General features: G+C 38.0%; 2 protein-coding genes across 2 annotated transcripts in view; both read left to right on the top strand.

Moving 5' to 3' along the window:
• Window positions 1-2073, top strand: part of LOC148725400 (ephrin type-A receptor 4-like) — a 5226-nt gene extending 3153 nt beyond the window's left edge. Inside the window, exons 3-6 of the mRNA XM_088730268.1 lie at window positions 1-85; window positions 843-1045; window positions 1158-1221; window positions 1890-2073. The exon at window positions 1-85 is cut by the window's left edge and continues 278 nt beyond it. Coding sequence (XP_088586394.1) covers window positions 1-85; window positions 843-1045; window positions 1158-1221; window positions 1890-1999 — 462 coding nt within the window. The 3' untranslated portion in view covers window positions 2000-2073. The remainder of the gene's footprint in view (window positions 86-842; window positions 1046-1157; window positions 1222-1889) is intronic.
• The window catches only part of LOC111334711 (ephrin type-A receptor 4), a 96295-nt gene extending 86098 nt beyond the window's left edge, over window positions 1-10197 (top strand). The window contains exons 11-21 of the mRNA XM_088731911.1: window positions 2127-2176; window positions 2781-2924; window positions 3027-3103; window positions 3332-3437; window positions 3586-3647; window positions 4736-4834; window positions 5311-5427; window positions 6030-6179; window positions 6698-6742; window positions 7495-7646; window positions 8159-10197. Coding sequence (XP_088588037.1) covers window positions 2127-2176; window positions 2781-2924; window positions 3027-3103; window positions 3332-3437; window positions 3586-3647; window positions 4736-4834; window positions 5311-5427; window positions 6030-6179; window positions 6698-6742; window positions 7495-7646; window positions 8159-8402 — 1246 coding nt within the window. The 3' untranslated portion in view covers window positions 8403-10197. The remainder of the gene's footprint in view (window positions 1-2126; window positions 2177-2780; window positions 2925-3026; window positions 3104-3331; window positions 3438-3585; window positions 3648-4735; window positions 4835-5310; window positions 5428-6029; window positions 6180-6697; window positions 6743-7494; window positions 7647-8158) is intronic.
• Window positions 10198-15779: the final 5582 nt, after the last annotated feature.

Raw genomic sequence — 15779 nt, forward strand, 5'->3', positions numbered from 1 at the left:
AGGAACCGAGTAAGCGATGTGGCGAAAATGAAATATGGAGTTCAGGCAAACTTCGCGGCAGTTACCATAAGGACTAACGGATCACGTAAGTCAGTATACAGATTAAATAGAATATCATACAAACCCTTACCACTTATTTCTCAAAAATAGTACTTAGGTAGAGTCAGGGCTGTTTCCCCTATAATTTTTGCAAAAAGCTTTGTCTGAATCAATGAAGCTAAAAACAAGGTTTGGTTTACTTAACGGAGCACTTAAATTATTCCCGGCAATGATAGAAGATGTAGTAAGTCTGAAGCGGAACGATATGAAATATTCTTAATGCAGATTAACGTTATTCCACAGTCTAGCTATTTTAGTGCCTAAAGTGACCTACGGCCTTCCTCATGAGGATTTGACCAATCATGCCCAAACATTTAAATGCTCAAAGCGGTGTTTGCGTAAATTATCGTTTCCCTGAAAACCAAGTTTAAACTTAGCGTTTGACTTCTGGTCTTGTAATAGCTTCGTATTTTGGTAAAATTTGTGATTTTGTTTAATCAAGTTGAAAATTCACACCAAGATAACCAATGACTTTATTTTTGCGTGACGTGGTAACTCGTAACCGAAACTAATTAAACACTACACCAATGGCTTTTCTGTTCCATGTGTAAATTCTGACACAAATACGTTTTCGCGCTTCCCTTCGGACTCAATGTGGAAAAAATGCTCCGAGCGAGACAGGCGTATTCGATCCCTTTTGACCCTATTTATTTCTGCACAGAGATTATGAGCTAAATGTTTATGAGGGTTAATTGGAGTGTCGTGGTTCATGACTGCTTATTTATTTCTGTTTAACAAACTAGTTCCAGGGAAGCCGACTCTGTCAGTTGAACAACCAGAAAAGGCTGTTCTTGTATCTTGGACTCTGAAGGAAAAGAACGGCGTCATCAAAGAGTATCACGTGGCTTATATAGGTGAAGATGATTCGAAAGAAACCAAGACTCTTATCACTAACAAAATGGAGGCGCAGTTTGATTTGAGGGCGGGAAAAACTTATGAATTTCAGGTAGACCAACTTCATCGAAAGTTTTGAATTAACTTTAGCATCAGTAGACGTCACTCCTTATGCTCTTGAGAAAGAAACCTCGTGAATGAATACTGTGCTTTTACCTCCCTAGGTAATTGCTATAAATGACATCGGTAAAGGCCCTGCAGGGATCAAGACGTACACGCTGAGAAAAGGTTAGTTTGTTTACCGTTGTTAAGTCAGTCTGCTGTAAGATTGGCATTATTGAACTATCAACTAATGTATTCTAGTTTTCACATTTTCCTTCAAACTATTTCCGTGACTGAAATGGAATATCAAATCTGCTAAAATGGGAATAGAGCTCTGTCAAGTTTATATTTCATACGCTGGACTACGATGACAGCAAAGAGGTCTAGGAGCAGGCCACTAGAGCCTTAACGTAAGAAAACTTTGTCACGAGTCTTTAACAGTTTAATAGACGGGAAAGATTGTAATGACATTGCTGGTATAGAAAACCAATCAAGGTGTAAGGATTAACCAAAATGGAATGAAGATGGTTAAGGATTAAGAAGATTACCACAGCTTGTGAATGAAAAATTTTAGGAATTGTCCTTCGAATTTCTTTTTTTTTTTTTCGCCGTGAGGCGTAAACCGGGAAATGGCTGCTTAGAGCGAGAATGAATGGGAAAAAAAGGTAAAAATAATGACAGAAACGTGAGGGAAGTAGTTTGATAGAAAAGTGATAGGGTGGAAAATGTAAAATTGTGTCAATAGAAACCAATTAGTGAATTCTAGCTAATTTTCTCTGATTGAAAATAAATAGTGTTTGGTTGCTCAGGAAATTTCCTTTTTCAAATGTTGAGTAATTACTGTCGTGTTGCAGATAACTCGAAGAAAAAACGGCTTATTGTTTACACAGCTGGAGGAGGAGGAGCACTGCTACTTATTATACTGGTAGTGGCCATTGTTGTCTTTGTCGTGTCACGTAGGTGAGCCTTTGGGCGAACATGAGGAATTTTTTAATTCAGCTTTAAGATCAGGTCTTGATTTGAGTCAAATGGGAGCGAAACTGCATCTTTTTATCTAAAGAAAGATGATACATTTATTTGTGTTTAACTAGGAGAAGTAAAAAGAGTGCAGAGCAAGCCTACATGGAGGCCCTTCAGCAAGGTAAGACTGGTATTGCTAGCGTTATATCACGAAATCTGCAGTCTGATTGGTTTAGTTATTCACTATTTATCACCTAATAGACAGCGAGTTAAGTGTGCGGCTGTGAACAAAATAAAATACAATCATAAACCTGTCTCTTCGATTAGGTTTGAACGATAAGTAAATTTACATTCTTACAACAAAAACATTTTCATCAATTATTACCAATAATAATCTTGTGAAATGTTTCTGTTGTTTCGGAGAATTATCATTTTAATATTAATGGCCATGTGATTTACAGAGTTTGTACATTTTCTATTGATATGATTAACGTTAGACGCATAACCGTATATGCATGTTCATAATCAGCTAAGTGATTGCAAATAAATATACGCTTCCGCTCTCTTCTCTCTCGCTACTGCTACTCTGTCGGAGCTACTTATATAAATGGAGCCGTGCAGTTATGATTTAACCAAAGGTAATATTCAAAGCAGACACTTTTAGGCAGTGTTGGCCCTTCATGCATAGAAATGACATTACTTTCTTATATTTGAATACCGTATTTGAGATGTTAGATTTAAAGGTGTGATGTAATTTAATAGTTCGTGAAACTTTACTTCTTTAGGAAGTGAACTTCAAACCACGAATCCCCGAGACCAGCGAACCTATATCGACCCTAACGACTACATCGACTTGCAAGAACTTTTGACATCATTCGCGACTGAAAGAAAAAGAAAAGACATTAAACTTGAAGGAGTTATCGGAACAGGTAGATATGTTGATACCTACAGGTGATCATCTTTAGCTTTTGCGCAGCTGTTATATATTTGTCACATATGTATCCGCTTTCAATTATTGTTTTGTTTTTAAGGGGAGTTTGCGGATGTTTACAAAGGAATATTGAAATTTCGTGAAGGCAAGGAGGTGGTTGCTGTCAAAGTCTTGAGGGTCAGTTCAGTCACGAAATGCTTATAAGAATTATACCTTATGTCATTCAGTCAGACCCACCCAACAATAGCTTTTGTCGGATACGCGTAGCTTTGCACCACTGATTTAGAACTCTTAATGGGATAATTCATCCCATATAGATAGGGAGATTTATACATCCGGTATCGCTATGATGTTATAATAAATGCACTATTTTGCTGAAATGATATTCCTTTCTTTCCATATCAGCCTGGTTCCAGTGAGAAAAATGAAAAAGATTTTCTTTCCGAGGCGTCCCTTATGGGCCAGTTTGATCATCCAAATGTTATCCGCCTCATCGGAGTGGTGACACACAGTGAGTGGAGAACGTTAACTTGATAATTTGTGTCAAAGACTCGACAATCAAATCATGAAGCTACTTTATGTCTGCATTAAAACCAAAGACACACAGTTATTTGAGATGATTCCATATTTTAAAGTTGAATTAAGTTCTATGCTTTTAGGTAGACCAATGATGATTCTAACAGAATTCCTGGAGAGTGGATCATTGGATCACTTTTTAAAGGTTTCCTATTTACATCTAGTTTTCTGTACGCTTAGTAACGTTTCGTTAGCAATAGATAACAACAAGGAGTTGGTATCTGACCTCGTCTGGCGAGGGTTTAAGAATTTTCTCCCGTAAAGAACAAAAACAAGAACAGCTAATAACAACAACTCAGACTTAATCAAAAGACAGTACAAAAAAGATTGCATGGGTGACTTACGTTTGTAACTGCTCATTTTGTGTTATAAACACCTTTTGACTGTAACTGTAGTGTTCTAAAAGTAATAATAGTAATAATAATGATAATAACAATGAACAGGATAGTCCCTCAGGACATGAGTACTGTTATCAAAGGGTTCCTGTTTAAATGATAAAAATATAAGCAGAATAAAAACGAAAAGAGCATAAAATATGACTTTGACTAATCTACAGTCACTACGCCATGTAAAATAAAATTCATTAAGAGACTTCCGAAATAATATCCTACTGCTAATCTGCTTAGTTGTGGGTTCGAGCCCAAAACCGGACCAACACTCAAATAACTGAGGAGAATGTGCTGCCTTTGCTATGATATCTGCAAATGGTTAGACATTCTACTCTTCTCGGATTAGAACGAAAAACCGTAGGCCCCTTCTCCTGAATCTTCTCTGTACTGGTTACCAGGGGACATTAAGAGCCCACACATTTATCGCAAAGAGTAGGGGACTTAGCCCCCGGTGTTGTGGTCTGGCCTGTTTACTGAGATTGGGGGCATCTGTTAAAATTAGTCTTCACAAAAAATTGTAAATTGCTGCAAGCAGTCCAAAAAATCTGTAGTGCGCATTTGATCATATCCCAATGTTAATTTACGCAACGTAAATGTTAAATTGTTATTATTATTATGGTGAGTCGTACGTTTTATCTAAATCCTTTCACCCTTACATCTGTATGCATGTTCTTCATACTGCTCCTTTTATATTTCCTATGGTACTGACAAGGAAATTTTGTTTAACAATCATGAGATTCTTTAAATTAATGTTTGATTCAGCAGTGAGGCTGAGAAACTAGATCCCAGTCAACGTAAGACTTGGAGGGTTAAACGATTAACGGGTCGTCGGATTTCCTCATAGGAACGAAATGGTCAGCTGACAAGCCTTCAGTTGGTTGGAATGGCCAGAGGTGTGGCTAACGGAATGAAGTACCTGTCAGAATCAAATTTCATTCATAGGGTATATATTATCTTCATATTTTATTTTCATCGTTAATATAGTTGAAATTTACCTTTACACTTGTGTTTCTTAGTAATGGTACAAAAAAATTCGTGGTTGTTCGTCCGTTGTTTCCAGTTGGGTTTGGAGTTTGGAATCAGTAAACTTATTTAGAGGGAGGAAAAAAATAAAACCCGGTGACTGACACTATTCTATCAAAGAGGAGAACCAACCAAATATTTAATTCTCACAAGACATCAGCTGTAGGAGGACACGCGCGCCGCAGAAGTGTGAGATCAGCGTCCTTTCTAGGATCGTTGAATAGCCTCAGTTTCAATGAGATAACCTTCAAATAAAAGTGATGAATTCAAGGGCGTTATTCTTCAAGATCCAAACGCATGTGACGTTATTCTGCATTTATATGTTTTCAATTTTGCTGTTATAGCTAAAAATTGATTGAATATTAAAAAGTTGTTACTATGTTTGTCTTAACTTAGGATCTGGCAGCTCGCAATGTTCTTGTGGGTGAAAACATGTTGTGTAAAGTATCAGATTTTGGCCTTTCAAGAGAACTGGCTGACGACGATGAAGCACAAGCTGAATACACGACACAAGTAATTTTTGCCTTAAATCGACAATTACGTTAAGTTATACGCTAACGTTTATGAAAAGTGTCACGTAAAAAATGATGACAGAGACGATCACCTTTTCCTTTTTCACACTCTTGCCTCTCTTATGTGTAATTTATGCAACCCACTGAGCTGGCAGTATTCCACGCTCTTCTTTGTTTGCTTTCTGTTGAAGTGAAAGACTTCCTCAGATTTAAGACTGAAAAGCGCCCCTGAGATCAAATTTTTTTATTTCATTGTTTCCATTTCCTGGTGCATTGTCACTTTCTCACCTAACTTGCCCACTTCCAATCCGTTACGAGAGACAGAAGTGTTTGTATTTGGACCGTTCCATTCGAGATTTTGCAGCCGCCATTATTTGACTATGTTCCGAAGGTTCATCTGAAGGTTAGGTGTGATGTGAAAAAAGGTGACTCACAAGGTGCGGTCCCACTTTGTTCCCGGTGATCAGGTCTCCTGTTAATCTTATGTACCTTTTCCAACACGCTTTGCTAAAGGCGAGCGCAAAGCGAAGGTATAGAGTTTTAGTGAAAACACGTGACCTACATCCTTTTAAAATACATGTCTTTGTTTCAATTACTCTTAAGGGGGGCAAGATTCCAGTTCGTTGGACAGCCCCAGAGGCACTTCAGCATCGGACCTTCAGTTCAGCCAGTGATGTTTGGAGCTTCGGCATTCTAATGTGGGAGATCATGTCATATTGTGACAGACCTTACTGGAATTGGGACAATTTCGATGTAAGTGATCCCGCTTGATAACGAATATTTTCATGAACTGTGCAGAAAAGAGCCTAAAAGAATGATCGGTTCATAACAGCGGCAAGTTCTTATTGACGAGAACTTCAACTTACAAAGTTCGTAATTTTTGGACAGTGTCGGCGGTGGAGTCGCAAAAAACGGCACGGGACGGTCAAAACAAAGAAAACATAAACGACTTTTGCGAGTTTACGGTACTACAAACAGTTGCCTTTCTTTCTAGGCTCTTAAGATGAACAAGTTATTCTGGATTCTTAACAAAGAGAAATCTTTCTGTTCTATATTAAATCTTCTATTGATTAGGTTCGTTCGGTCAAGATGGCTGAACATTAGCCTCGTTCTGATGGACCTCAACTTAGTCCGGGTCCATAAAAAGGCAAAAATAGGACTTGGCCAATATCCAGCAATCTTGACCACACGTTTGGTCAATAACACGTATGTATTACATAGTGACTTTTTAAAGTAAATCTTATTAGATAAAAGTTATCATTTTTTCCAAGGTTATCAAGCGAGTGGAAACTGGATACAGATTACCAGCTCCACAGGTAAGTCTTGCAGTAACAAACGTGACTACTGAATATGACTTTTCCTTTACAGTAAAAACAAAGTAAATTTCATTGGGTTTTTGTCGTTATCATAACACCAACCTTTTGGTTGCATTTGGTGTATGTCCTATCAGATTTACTCGCGTGAATTTTCTGTTGCTGACGTCTTGTTCTTAAGCTGGACATGTTATCGCTTTCGAGTGATATTAGAGTGTCATTTAAATCCAACTACTACCATCACAAGAATCACTAAAACACCACAGTAAGCCAAAACGATAAAAATAGTAGCAGCACTCAGTTATAAGGACTTCAAAATAAAGAAATCGAGAGAAGATGGGAAGGAATTATTTTAACGCTAACATGTAACATTCCAGCTATGCTTTGCAGGGACTGGTTCAGGGTCGAAGGATTTCAGTTGTATTAAAATAATATTTACCTGATCTCCCCAAAAGTCTCTGTAGTACTCTGATGAAGCCTGGCGTTGAAGCCATTTCTATTTATTCCCCCCCCGCCCTTTAACTCTGTTAGAGACGACTGATCCTCCATCCGCATTCCTGAAAATCATCCGTCCCCCCCTAAAAAAAATTCCTCCGCCCTCCCCCTTCCCATATTAACCAGTTCCGAAGGTAATTGACAACACGATAATATCAAATGTTCAGGTGAAACTTTTTTTGTTGGTTTTGAAATATTTCAAACAGTTAAGATCCTTTCCACTAAGAACTAATCCTAAAATAGTTTATCTGTTTGTACAGGGATGTCCGAAAATCGTCCATAATTTAATGATCGAATGCTGGCATAAAGACAAAACACAACGGCCCAGTTTTTCTGACATTGTCAATCGTCTGGTTGAACTTATTCGATCCCCGGAATTTCTAAATGGTGATTCATCCTCTTTTTCAGAGAGGTAAGTTTTCATCGTTTTATAACAGAATGAGTTATTTGCGTCAAAGAAAGGTGATCAAGGATCGGTGACAAAGCTCACTTCCTCTAATTTGCGTGATTGTTTTGTCTTCTCTGTTATGGCGTCACCTACGAAACCACGTGTGCAACTTTTCTCCATCAACCCTCATCAAATTCCAACCATAAATATCGTCCAAATTGTCCTCTCTTGATTTGTGTTAAGAGAACTACAAAGCAGTTGACGAGGTGCATTTGAAAGCATCCAAGGTAATTTGACTGATTTAAGTGGCGGACATAGAGGGCGTTGAAAAAGGGGCTGAAAAATGCGATGGACGCGCAAGCTGATGATATTCCACACCAAAAGCACACGAAAATCAGCTCAAAATACCTAACGTAACAAAAAATGAAATTGATTGAGGAAGCTCAGAAAAATGGGAAAGTCAAGTTCTCTTTAATCCCAGGTTAAATACGCTCCCCTAAAAAAATCGCTATTAATTTATTCATACATTATTCTAGTTCTAAAGCAAGCCATACCCCAGAATTCCAGTCGGTGGACGAATGGCTAAAACACATCAACATGGATAAGTATTCTGAATTATTCCGAGAAGCAAAAATTGATGATGTGGACAAAGTTACTGAACTGAATGACAAACAACTGAGAGGAATGGGTATCAGCTTGATTGGGCATCGAAATAAAATGCAAAAGAGTATCAACGCTATGAAATCACAACGTTATAACAAGGGCATGGATACAGATTAGATGCCCTGATGAAATCAAGAAAATGCAATTTCGGGAACGTTGTCTGCTTGTAACTGAGCTGGTGATCAGTAAGCAGGAGGAAATTACTACCGTATCACGAACGAATGTTGTCATATATCCAAAGTTAATGTTGTAATGGACAGTGCCAGGTTGTTTAAAGGTGGGTTAAGATAGGCAAGGATTAGTGTGAAGATTGATTTCAGATCTGAAAGCCTTAAAAAAAAATTCAGTTTTAATTCCATTTGTCTACAATTTGATAATTGAATGCTCTAAAAAAATTTGGAAAATTAATCCCGAAACGGCTTTTGAACAGAAAAATATAGAAACCGAATCGGCCTTCAAACAACTTGGCCCTAGTCATTATCTATCGCTTGAGAGAAGTTGGGGGGTATCACATTAATATTTTTCTAACCTCCCCTTAGGCTCTGTCGTATTCTAATGATTCCTCCCTCCTTTATGGGAAGTAAATTTTCTATATTCCCCCCTTTATACTCTGTCAACGATGACTGATCCCTCTTTCGTTTTTCACTACGTTCTGGAAAGAGTTGTCAGATTCCTTGAATCATATTATATTTACTTTTATTATATGGCTGTGTCTCACAAGGACTGGGAACTACTGAATTTACGAATTTGATTGGCTGAAATCAATATTGAAAGCGGTCAGATTTCCGGTCTAGATTCCCATCTAGACCGGCATCTAGACCGGTCTAGAAAAGAAAGGTACAAAGATTATAAAAAATTGGCATATAAGACACAGCCATAGAATAAACATCTTATTAACCGAGCTAGGTCGGTCGGTCTGTATGGGAGAATCTTGACCTAGATCGCTGGTACAGACCTCAATGCGTTCGGTCTGTACCGGCGACCTCGGTCAAGATTCTCCCATACAGACCTCCCGCCCGGTTAATAAGAACTAAGTAAAAAATTTCAATGACTTTTCCTTACCTTATAGAAAGAGAGACCGTCTTTTATTTTTTTTTTCTCATCGTAACACGAGGCATTGGAACAAAGTGATGGTACACGTAACAAGTACTACAAAACTTTATACTCAAGTGTTATTATTCAAACAAGATATACCACTTTGAAACTTAGGAATCAAAATTTGGGCATGGTATAGAGAGTTTCTCTTTTGTAATGCCGAGATACATATTTACACATGAAAGTCTGAGTCTTTATGCAAGAAATATAAGAATTCGTGAGTGTTTTCACTGTCATATGTATGTAGGTTATAACTTAGAACTGAAATACTCTATCACAGAGAAGTTTTGTACTTGACTATTCCAATAATCTTTTTGTTTAATTTTGATCTTTTTTTTTCTTTACTATATTGACAGTTGCATTATTTTGAATTGTTCCCTTTTTTATTTCAATAGTCTACGTTGAAATGATATTCTATTAGGAGACAGTGGTTTGGAACTTTTAGGAAAGAAGAATACAAATACAGCAGAAAATCTCTGGTTTTAAATCTCTTAAAGTAATTAAAGAAAAATTGTCTATAAAGATCTGAGCACGTATTTTACAATCCATATAAGAAACAAAGCTACTGTAGAAAAAAAAGTTTAATTTCTGGTTGATGCAAAGCTTCCTCAATTGCACTACGCTTACCATAACTAGTTCAGAAAACTATAAGTTAATGTAACAAGGTTGTTTTAATGCAATTGCGTCTATTGTGACTATTACACGCGAGGGAAGCTTAACCTAGCATTGCGCCACCATTTCGTGCAGTAAATCTGCTTAGTTTATTAACATCTGTCATGAAAAATCATATAAATGAGAATAAATATTTTGCATATAATTCCTTTGTTGTTGCTTTTCCAATTCCTTGTTGTAATGCTCGGCGAAAAACATATCTCCAACGCTGTCTATATAAACAGGTGGCAGATACGGTGGCATTAATAGCCTCACGAATTAGAGGGATAACTCGCAGTGTCAGATGGCCTAAAGATATGCGCTACACACATTATATTATTCTTACACCACGTACCCGCAGTGCCTGTATAATAGCGCAGAACGATGTTATCACCGGCGCAGATTTTAATTTCCGCCGGCAGAAACAAAGAAAAACGTGTGGGAGGCTAAGAAAGTGTCCTTTCTTCATCTGGCCCCTTTAGTTAGGGTTTATTCACGGTCCCGATCCTGTTGTAAACAATCAATTAAACGAGTATAAGGAGGTACTCAAGTTGTAAATCGTTAGGACGCATTCTACTTGCAATAACGTTTGGCCAATAGGTATAATTCGTAACAGTATTATGCACGGCCTCAACGTACAGTATAAACCAACTTCCTTCTTACAAAAGAAGCGCCAGTTCCGGTCGTCTTTGCAACATAGTGAATTCCAATGAACATGATTAGACTACCGTGCGATACAAAAGAAGGTATCTAAAGGAAAAAGTAGAAAAGTCTGTGATAGAGTCAGCCGGCCATCAATGTAATGACACCTTAGAATGTCGCCGTCGCCATTGAGAACATTTTAAGAGATCAGACTTAAAGAGAAATTAAAACTAGTGAGCGTTAGTAAATGTATAGAAGACACCATCGAGGCAGTTATGACTAATATTCTATTCAAAAGTTGATGTAATGAGAGCCTTTATCATCATTAATGGGTTCAGAGTAGATTTGCTTGTGGCATTCTTTGACGCATGATTTAGGGGAAAAAACGATCTCTCCCATTGTGTTTCGTTGTACAACTTTCATTTTGTCTATCTCAGTTTCGCTGAGAGTTCGACTACCGCTGTGATACCGAACTCATCACAACGGCTCCATCGGCTTCTCCCCCAGCTTATGCTCTAGGTAGCCTCCATAAATTTGGAAAAAGCCATATATATCGAGAAAAAGCCATATATATATATATATATATATATATCGAGAATGTGCACTCTTCAGTTTCAGTTTCTGTGACTTGACAGTCTCCCATTTCTGGCTGTTTACTTAATATTATCAGCGGAAGTGCAATTTATAAATATTTTAACCATTGAAGAGTTTAGCCTCGATTGAACATCTAAATATAATAAGGAAAGTAGATGAGTTAATCATTCCACAATCCAAAGTCCGTTTGGAAAAAAAACTTAACTTGTTTGTCGACCGTCAGGCCTGTTTTATACGATCTTTATGCGAGTAAGCATAGGAGTCAATTTTTGAATCGTAAGAACGGTAAAGGTAAGTATTCACATTCAGCAGATGCTAACAATTTGTAACGGATGGACATTTGATTTATGACAAACAAGAGCTATGCGGATTTTCTAAGTTTGTTTCCATCATTTAAATCGAATGGGTCTAAGGGAAAAATTTCTCTATCTAATATATAGCAGTTCTTAAGTGCAGTTTAACCATTCAAAACTTTGTTCACTCCCGAGTGCGGGCCGATTTCCTTGTAACATTATAGTCACCAGTTGCGTTGCTCTTCTCAAAGTATCAGAAGTTGGTACCAGAGGACCACAGCTCGGTGCGGAGGAAGCTCGATCCGCACTGAGTGAGGCACATGCACAGTGTCTGACGCATAAGCGAGCGGTTAAAGAGGCAACAAATGACCGTCTAAGGTCATTTAGTGACTTTACGATTATCATATGGCAAAGTCATGCCTGCTCAAGGCACTTCAACGTGATATCGTGATGGAAACGTTCCTTATGATTAGAAGCCTGGTTCAGAATCAATGTGTAACGATGATTTTCTTGAGGAGATCCCTGGTGCTTAGTTTTAAGTAAAACAGGACTTACTTATGTTGCGTTTTATTCTCAAACGCTCGCCTGCCATTTTTTCAAAACTTTCGTCACTTTCATTTTCGTCATTCTCGACTCTTCCGCTAAATCGCCTGACTTCTACGCAATCGAGACCATTTCAATTCCTGCCTAGTCAAGGCTCTGGGAAGACATGCAAAATATTAATCCGATCTACACTCATAAATTCTCAAAAAGACTTTGATAAAGTACATTAAATGTTATAGATGTGATTGAGAGGTTGGGACATCTGTTGCATGTACCTAAATTTCATTAAAGAAAGTGCAATTTGTAATCAGTTCATCTAAGATATCTAAAGGGTAGTACAGAGGAGTTAGCTGAATGAATTATCCAATATCAAGAATTCGGTTTCAATTGGAGAAAAGTGCAGTATCTATTTCTTAAATAAAACGTACAAACCTAAATGATCAAAGACTATTACCCATCTTTTCCTTTCAAAATATGACAAGCCTGTACTTTTTTTTTTCCTCTGTGGCTCAAGGTGCAATCGGACATGCATTACAGCTTAGTTACAATCGTTACCCTCCTGCGTATTTTAATATTATCATCGGCCGATGAAGGTATGAAGTAATGCTGCAATATTTTCTTAGTTGATATTCGCGTACAGTTTTATTTTATATAAGTTGTTCACAGGGAAAAACACTAAAAAATCAGGACATTTCCTTGTCAGGAAGTCGATCTGTCTGATGTAAAATATTTGAAAGATTTGTTGGTTTGTGACAGTAATTGAATTGCTGCTTTAATCGATAGCTGTTGCTGGAAAGTTTTGGTTGATCTAAGTCATCGCCATTTCTGGTGCATTGATTTTGGTGAAAGCTCGGTCCAGAGTAAGTCTTTATTTACTAATGGATATTCATTCAGACCTGGACATATGCATTAGAGACAAGTTAGTCTTAGTTCGTCGGTGGATCATTAATGAGAAGGGTTCTCGCTGACCACTTTTCTATGGAAAAAATTAAAAAGTCATAGTTGCTCTCGTGCGGCGAAAAACAATGACGGAAAACTTGGACAGAAGCATGTTAATGAGTAACTTTTAAGAAAGCGACATGAATGTTTGTCACACCACTTGGTAGCTGTTCAAGTTTATAAAGTTGCCTTTAAATTACAATTGAATTGTCAAATTGTCGTAGTTGTGTTTATTCTGCGTGGCCAGTCATTTTGTGTTTACAAGTGAACTTCTTTCTGTAGTAGCAGCATCAGCAGTATAAGCTTTAGCACCCATTATTATCGTCTTCCTGGAAGAATGAAACTGAAGAGAGACTTCTTTACAATTTTATTGTTAAAACCGAAGTTTAAGGGCACTAAAAACCGAAAAACTGATCTAAAAAATTGCGAAAACCACAAAAACGTGAAAATTCCAATGTCCCACTCTGTAAAGCGTGGTAGAAACAGTTTCACTCTGACGATATGTAGCCAAGTCAAACTGACAGTGTAGGATATTCTAGGGCATATCTCTGACCGTTACGGTCAAGACTTGTTCGTACTTAAACTTTAATCAGTGAATAATAATCTAATCGGGCGGAATATGCAAACAAGCCAGACTTTAAACTGATACCAGCTATCACATTTTAGAGAAGTTGAGGCTCATTTTGATCAAGACGTAAGGCAAAATTATACCATCTGGGGCGGATCCAGGATTTAGTCAAGGGGGGATTCGGAGAATTGTCCGAGGGCATGCTCCTCCGGGAGATTTTGAAAATTAGGTCTTCGGAAACATGATTTCCAGCATTTTGAGAGACAATTTACGGGGTTCGACCGAACCCCCCCTGGATCCGCCTCAGACCATTACTCAGGACTGATCGTCTAATTTACACCGAGGACGACCTTATTCGGTCGTTACGATTACTGCAGGTAATAATTTTTATTACCTGTCGCGTATTTAGGAAACAATGTGGAAACAATCAGAAAATGAATCAAGCAAGTCAAAGGCGACTTTTCGATTTTTTTTCATGGAGTAATTTTGATAAAAAGCATGTAATGAAAATGAAAAGCGTGTACAGATGAAAGTTTTTCAGTTTGATCATTAAATATTGTTTAATTTTGACTTATCTGATACACAGTCTCCTATTTTCTTTGTTGCACCCGGAAAAGGGACGTCTGCGTAAAGCCGTCGCTTATTGTGTTCCAGCGTTCCACTGGGTTCTCGTGATCTTGGTAACAGGCTGTGATAGGCTGACACACAGGGCCAGTTGTTTTACTAAACGCCGATAGGTTGTTATCAAATCTGGTCTGATAATGTATGCGGTGATTTATGTAAGCGGGGTTTTCCAGCCAAAACAAATTAAAAACACATGCAATTGTGTACTGTTTTTCGTCGATCGAAAAGCAGAGCGATCGAAATCTTGCGCGAGGGCGCGGAAAATTTAACGTGTACGGGGAAACTATTTCTTTACAATTGACAATGCCTGATAAATCACATCATATTTGTAAAGAGTGTCTGAGAAAACTGCTAAAGCGGCGTGGACTTCGCACTGACTTACGAGAACTCGACGAAGAAATTTCTCATAGCTACAGTTCCAAAGCCTGTAAGGCAGGGCTTTCTACCAAGAAAAGGCCGTGCAGGTACATGATTTAATTGCAGAAAAGTCTATTTCTCCCTTTTCCACGAGCAAAAAGGGAAATAGGAGACGTCTGCACGCAGGCAACCACCATGTAGCCATTCATAGAAACACAAATAGTCAACTGCAAGACTTCAAATTTGGATGTACATTACGAACCTAACATAGTAGATTGGCCTACGGCAATGTGTGTATTCCAAGTAAATAGCCAAAAACCCTTGCAAGTTTTTCGTCTTTACAAGAATGAATTGGGCGCTTTCAACCCTATTTTTTAAAAAGAGCGCAGCCCATGCTTCAGAATGTCATTTACGTGGTCTAGTCACACCGCCAGTCAGAGTCCAACACCTCCTTAGGCAAAAACATCTTTATTCCTTTCTTTTACCGTGCCGACAATTCACTATCTTTCTCCTTTCTGAGAACTCACACGGAACCTTCCACATTGTTGGTCTTAGTATTTTTCATGACGCATGCCACATACTAGTTTTGACCTCAGTAGCTTGTCGTAGAGTCTCTGTGGCTCATTGGTAGCGCATCGGGGCGCAGCATTCAAAAGTTTTTTTTCTTTATCCCGCGCTCGTGACAAGACCAAAAATATCTGTATTCACATCAGACAAGTTTTTTACCTCCTTTGACACAAATTCTCACTCATAAGTACCAGTTTTTCTGTACGTTCGTATGTAGCCCGGGCAAAGTTTTGTGCAGAATCAAAAAAACCCACTCGGATATTCATGCCCAGCTTGGTCTTTCATCTCCATTCTGACCGAAAAGGCATATTTTCTTGTGCCTTAAGGTAAAAAAGGCATAATTTTCTTATAACCTCAAGTGAAGGGGGCCCATTTTATGTTCATGGCTATTTTGATGGAAGAGAAACGAACAAAATAAACGCCTAGGAGAAAAACTTTGCGAATTTCAGGGACCGTTCACTCGAGAAACCAATCACCAAAATCCCATCATCTCTCTAAGTACCTTTCTAGGCTTACGTCATTGAAAGACTTAACCCTGATAGGATTAAAGAAGCTGGATTATTGGGTTTTCTTTGAGTTGTATGTAGAGATAACATATTTCATTTTCTTGATTCACAACAG

Source organism: Stylophora pistillata, chromosome 8 (genome assembly GCF_964205215.1).
Source record: "Stylophora pistillata chromosome 8, jaStyPist1.2, whole genome shotgun sequence".
Taxonomy (NCBI): domain Eukaryota; kingdom Metazoa; phylum Cnidaria; class Anthozoa; order Scleractinia; family Pocilloporidae; genus Stylophora; species Stylophora pistillata.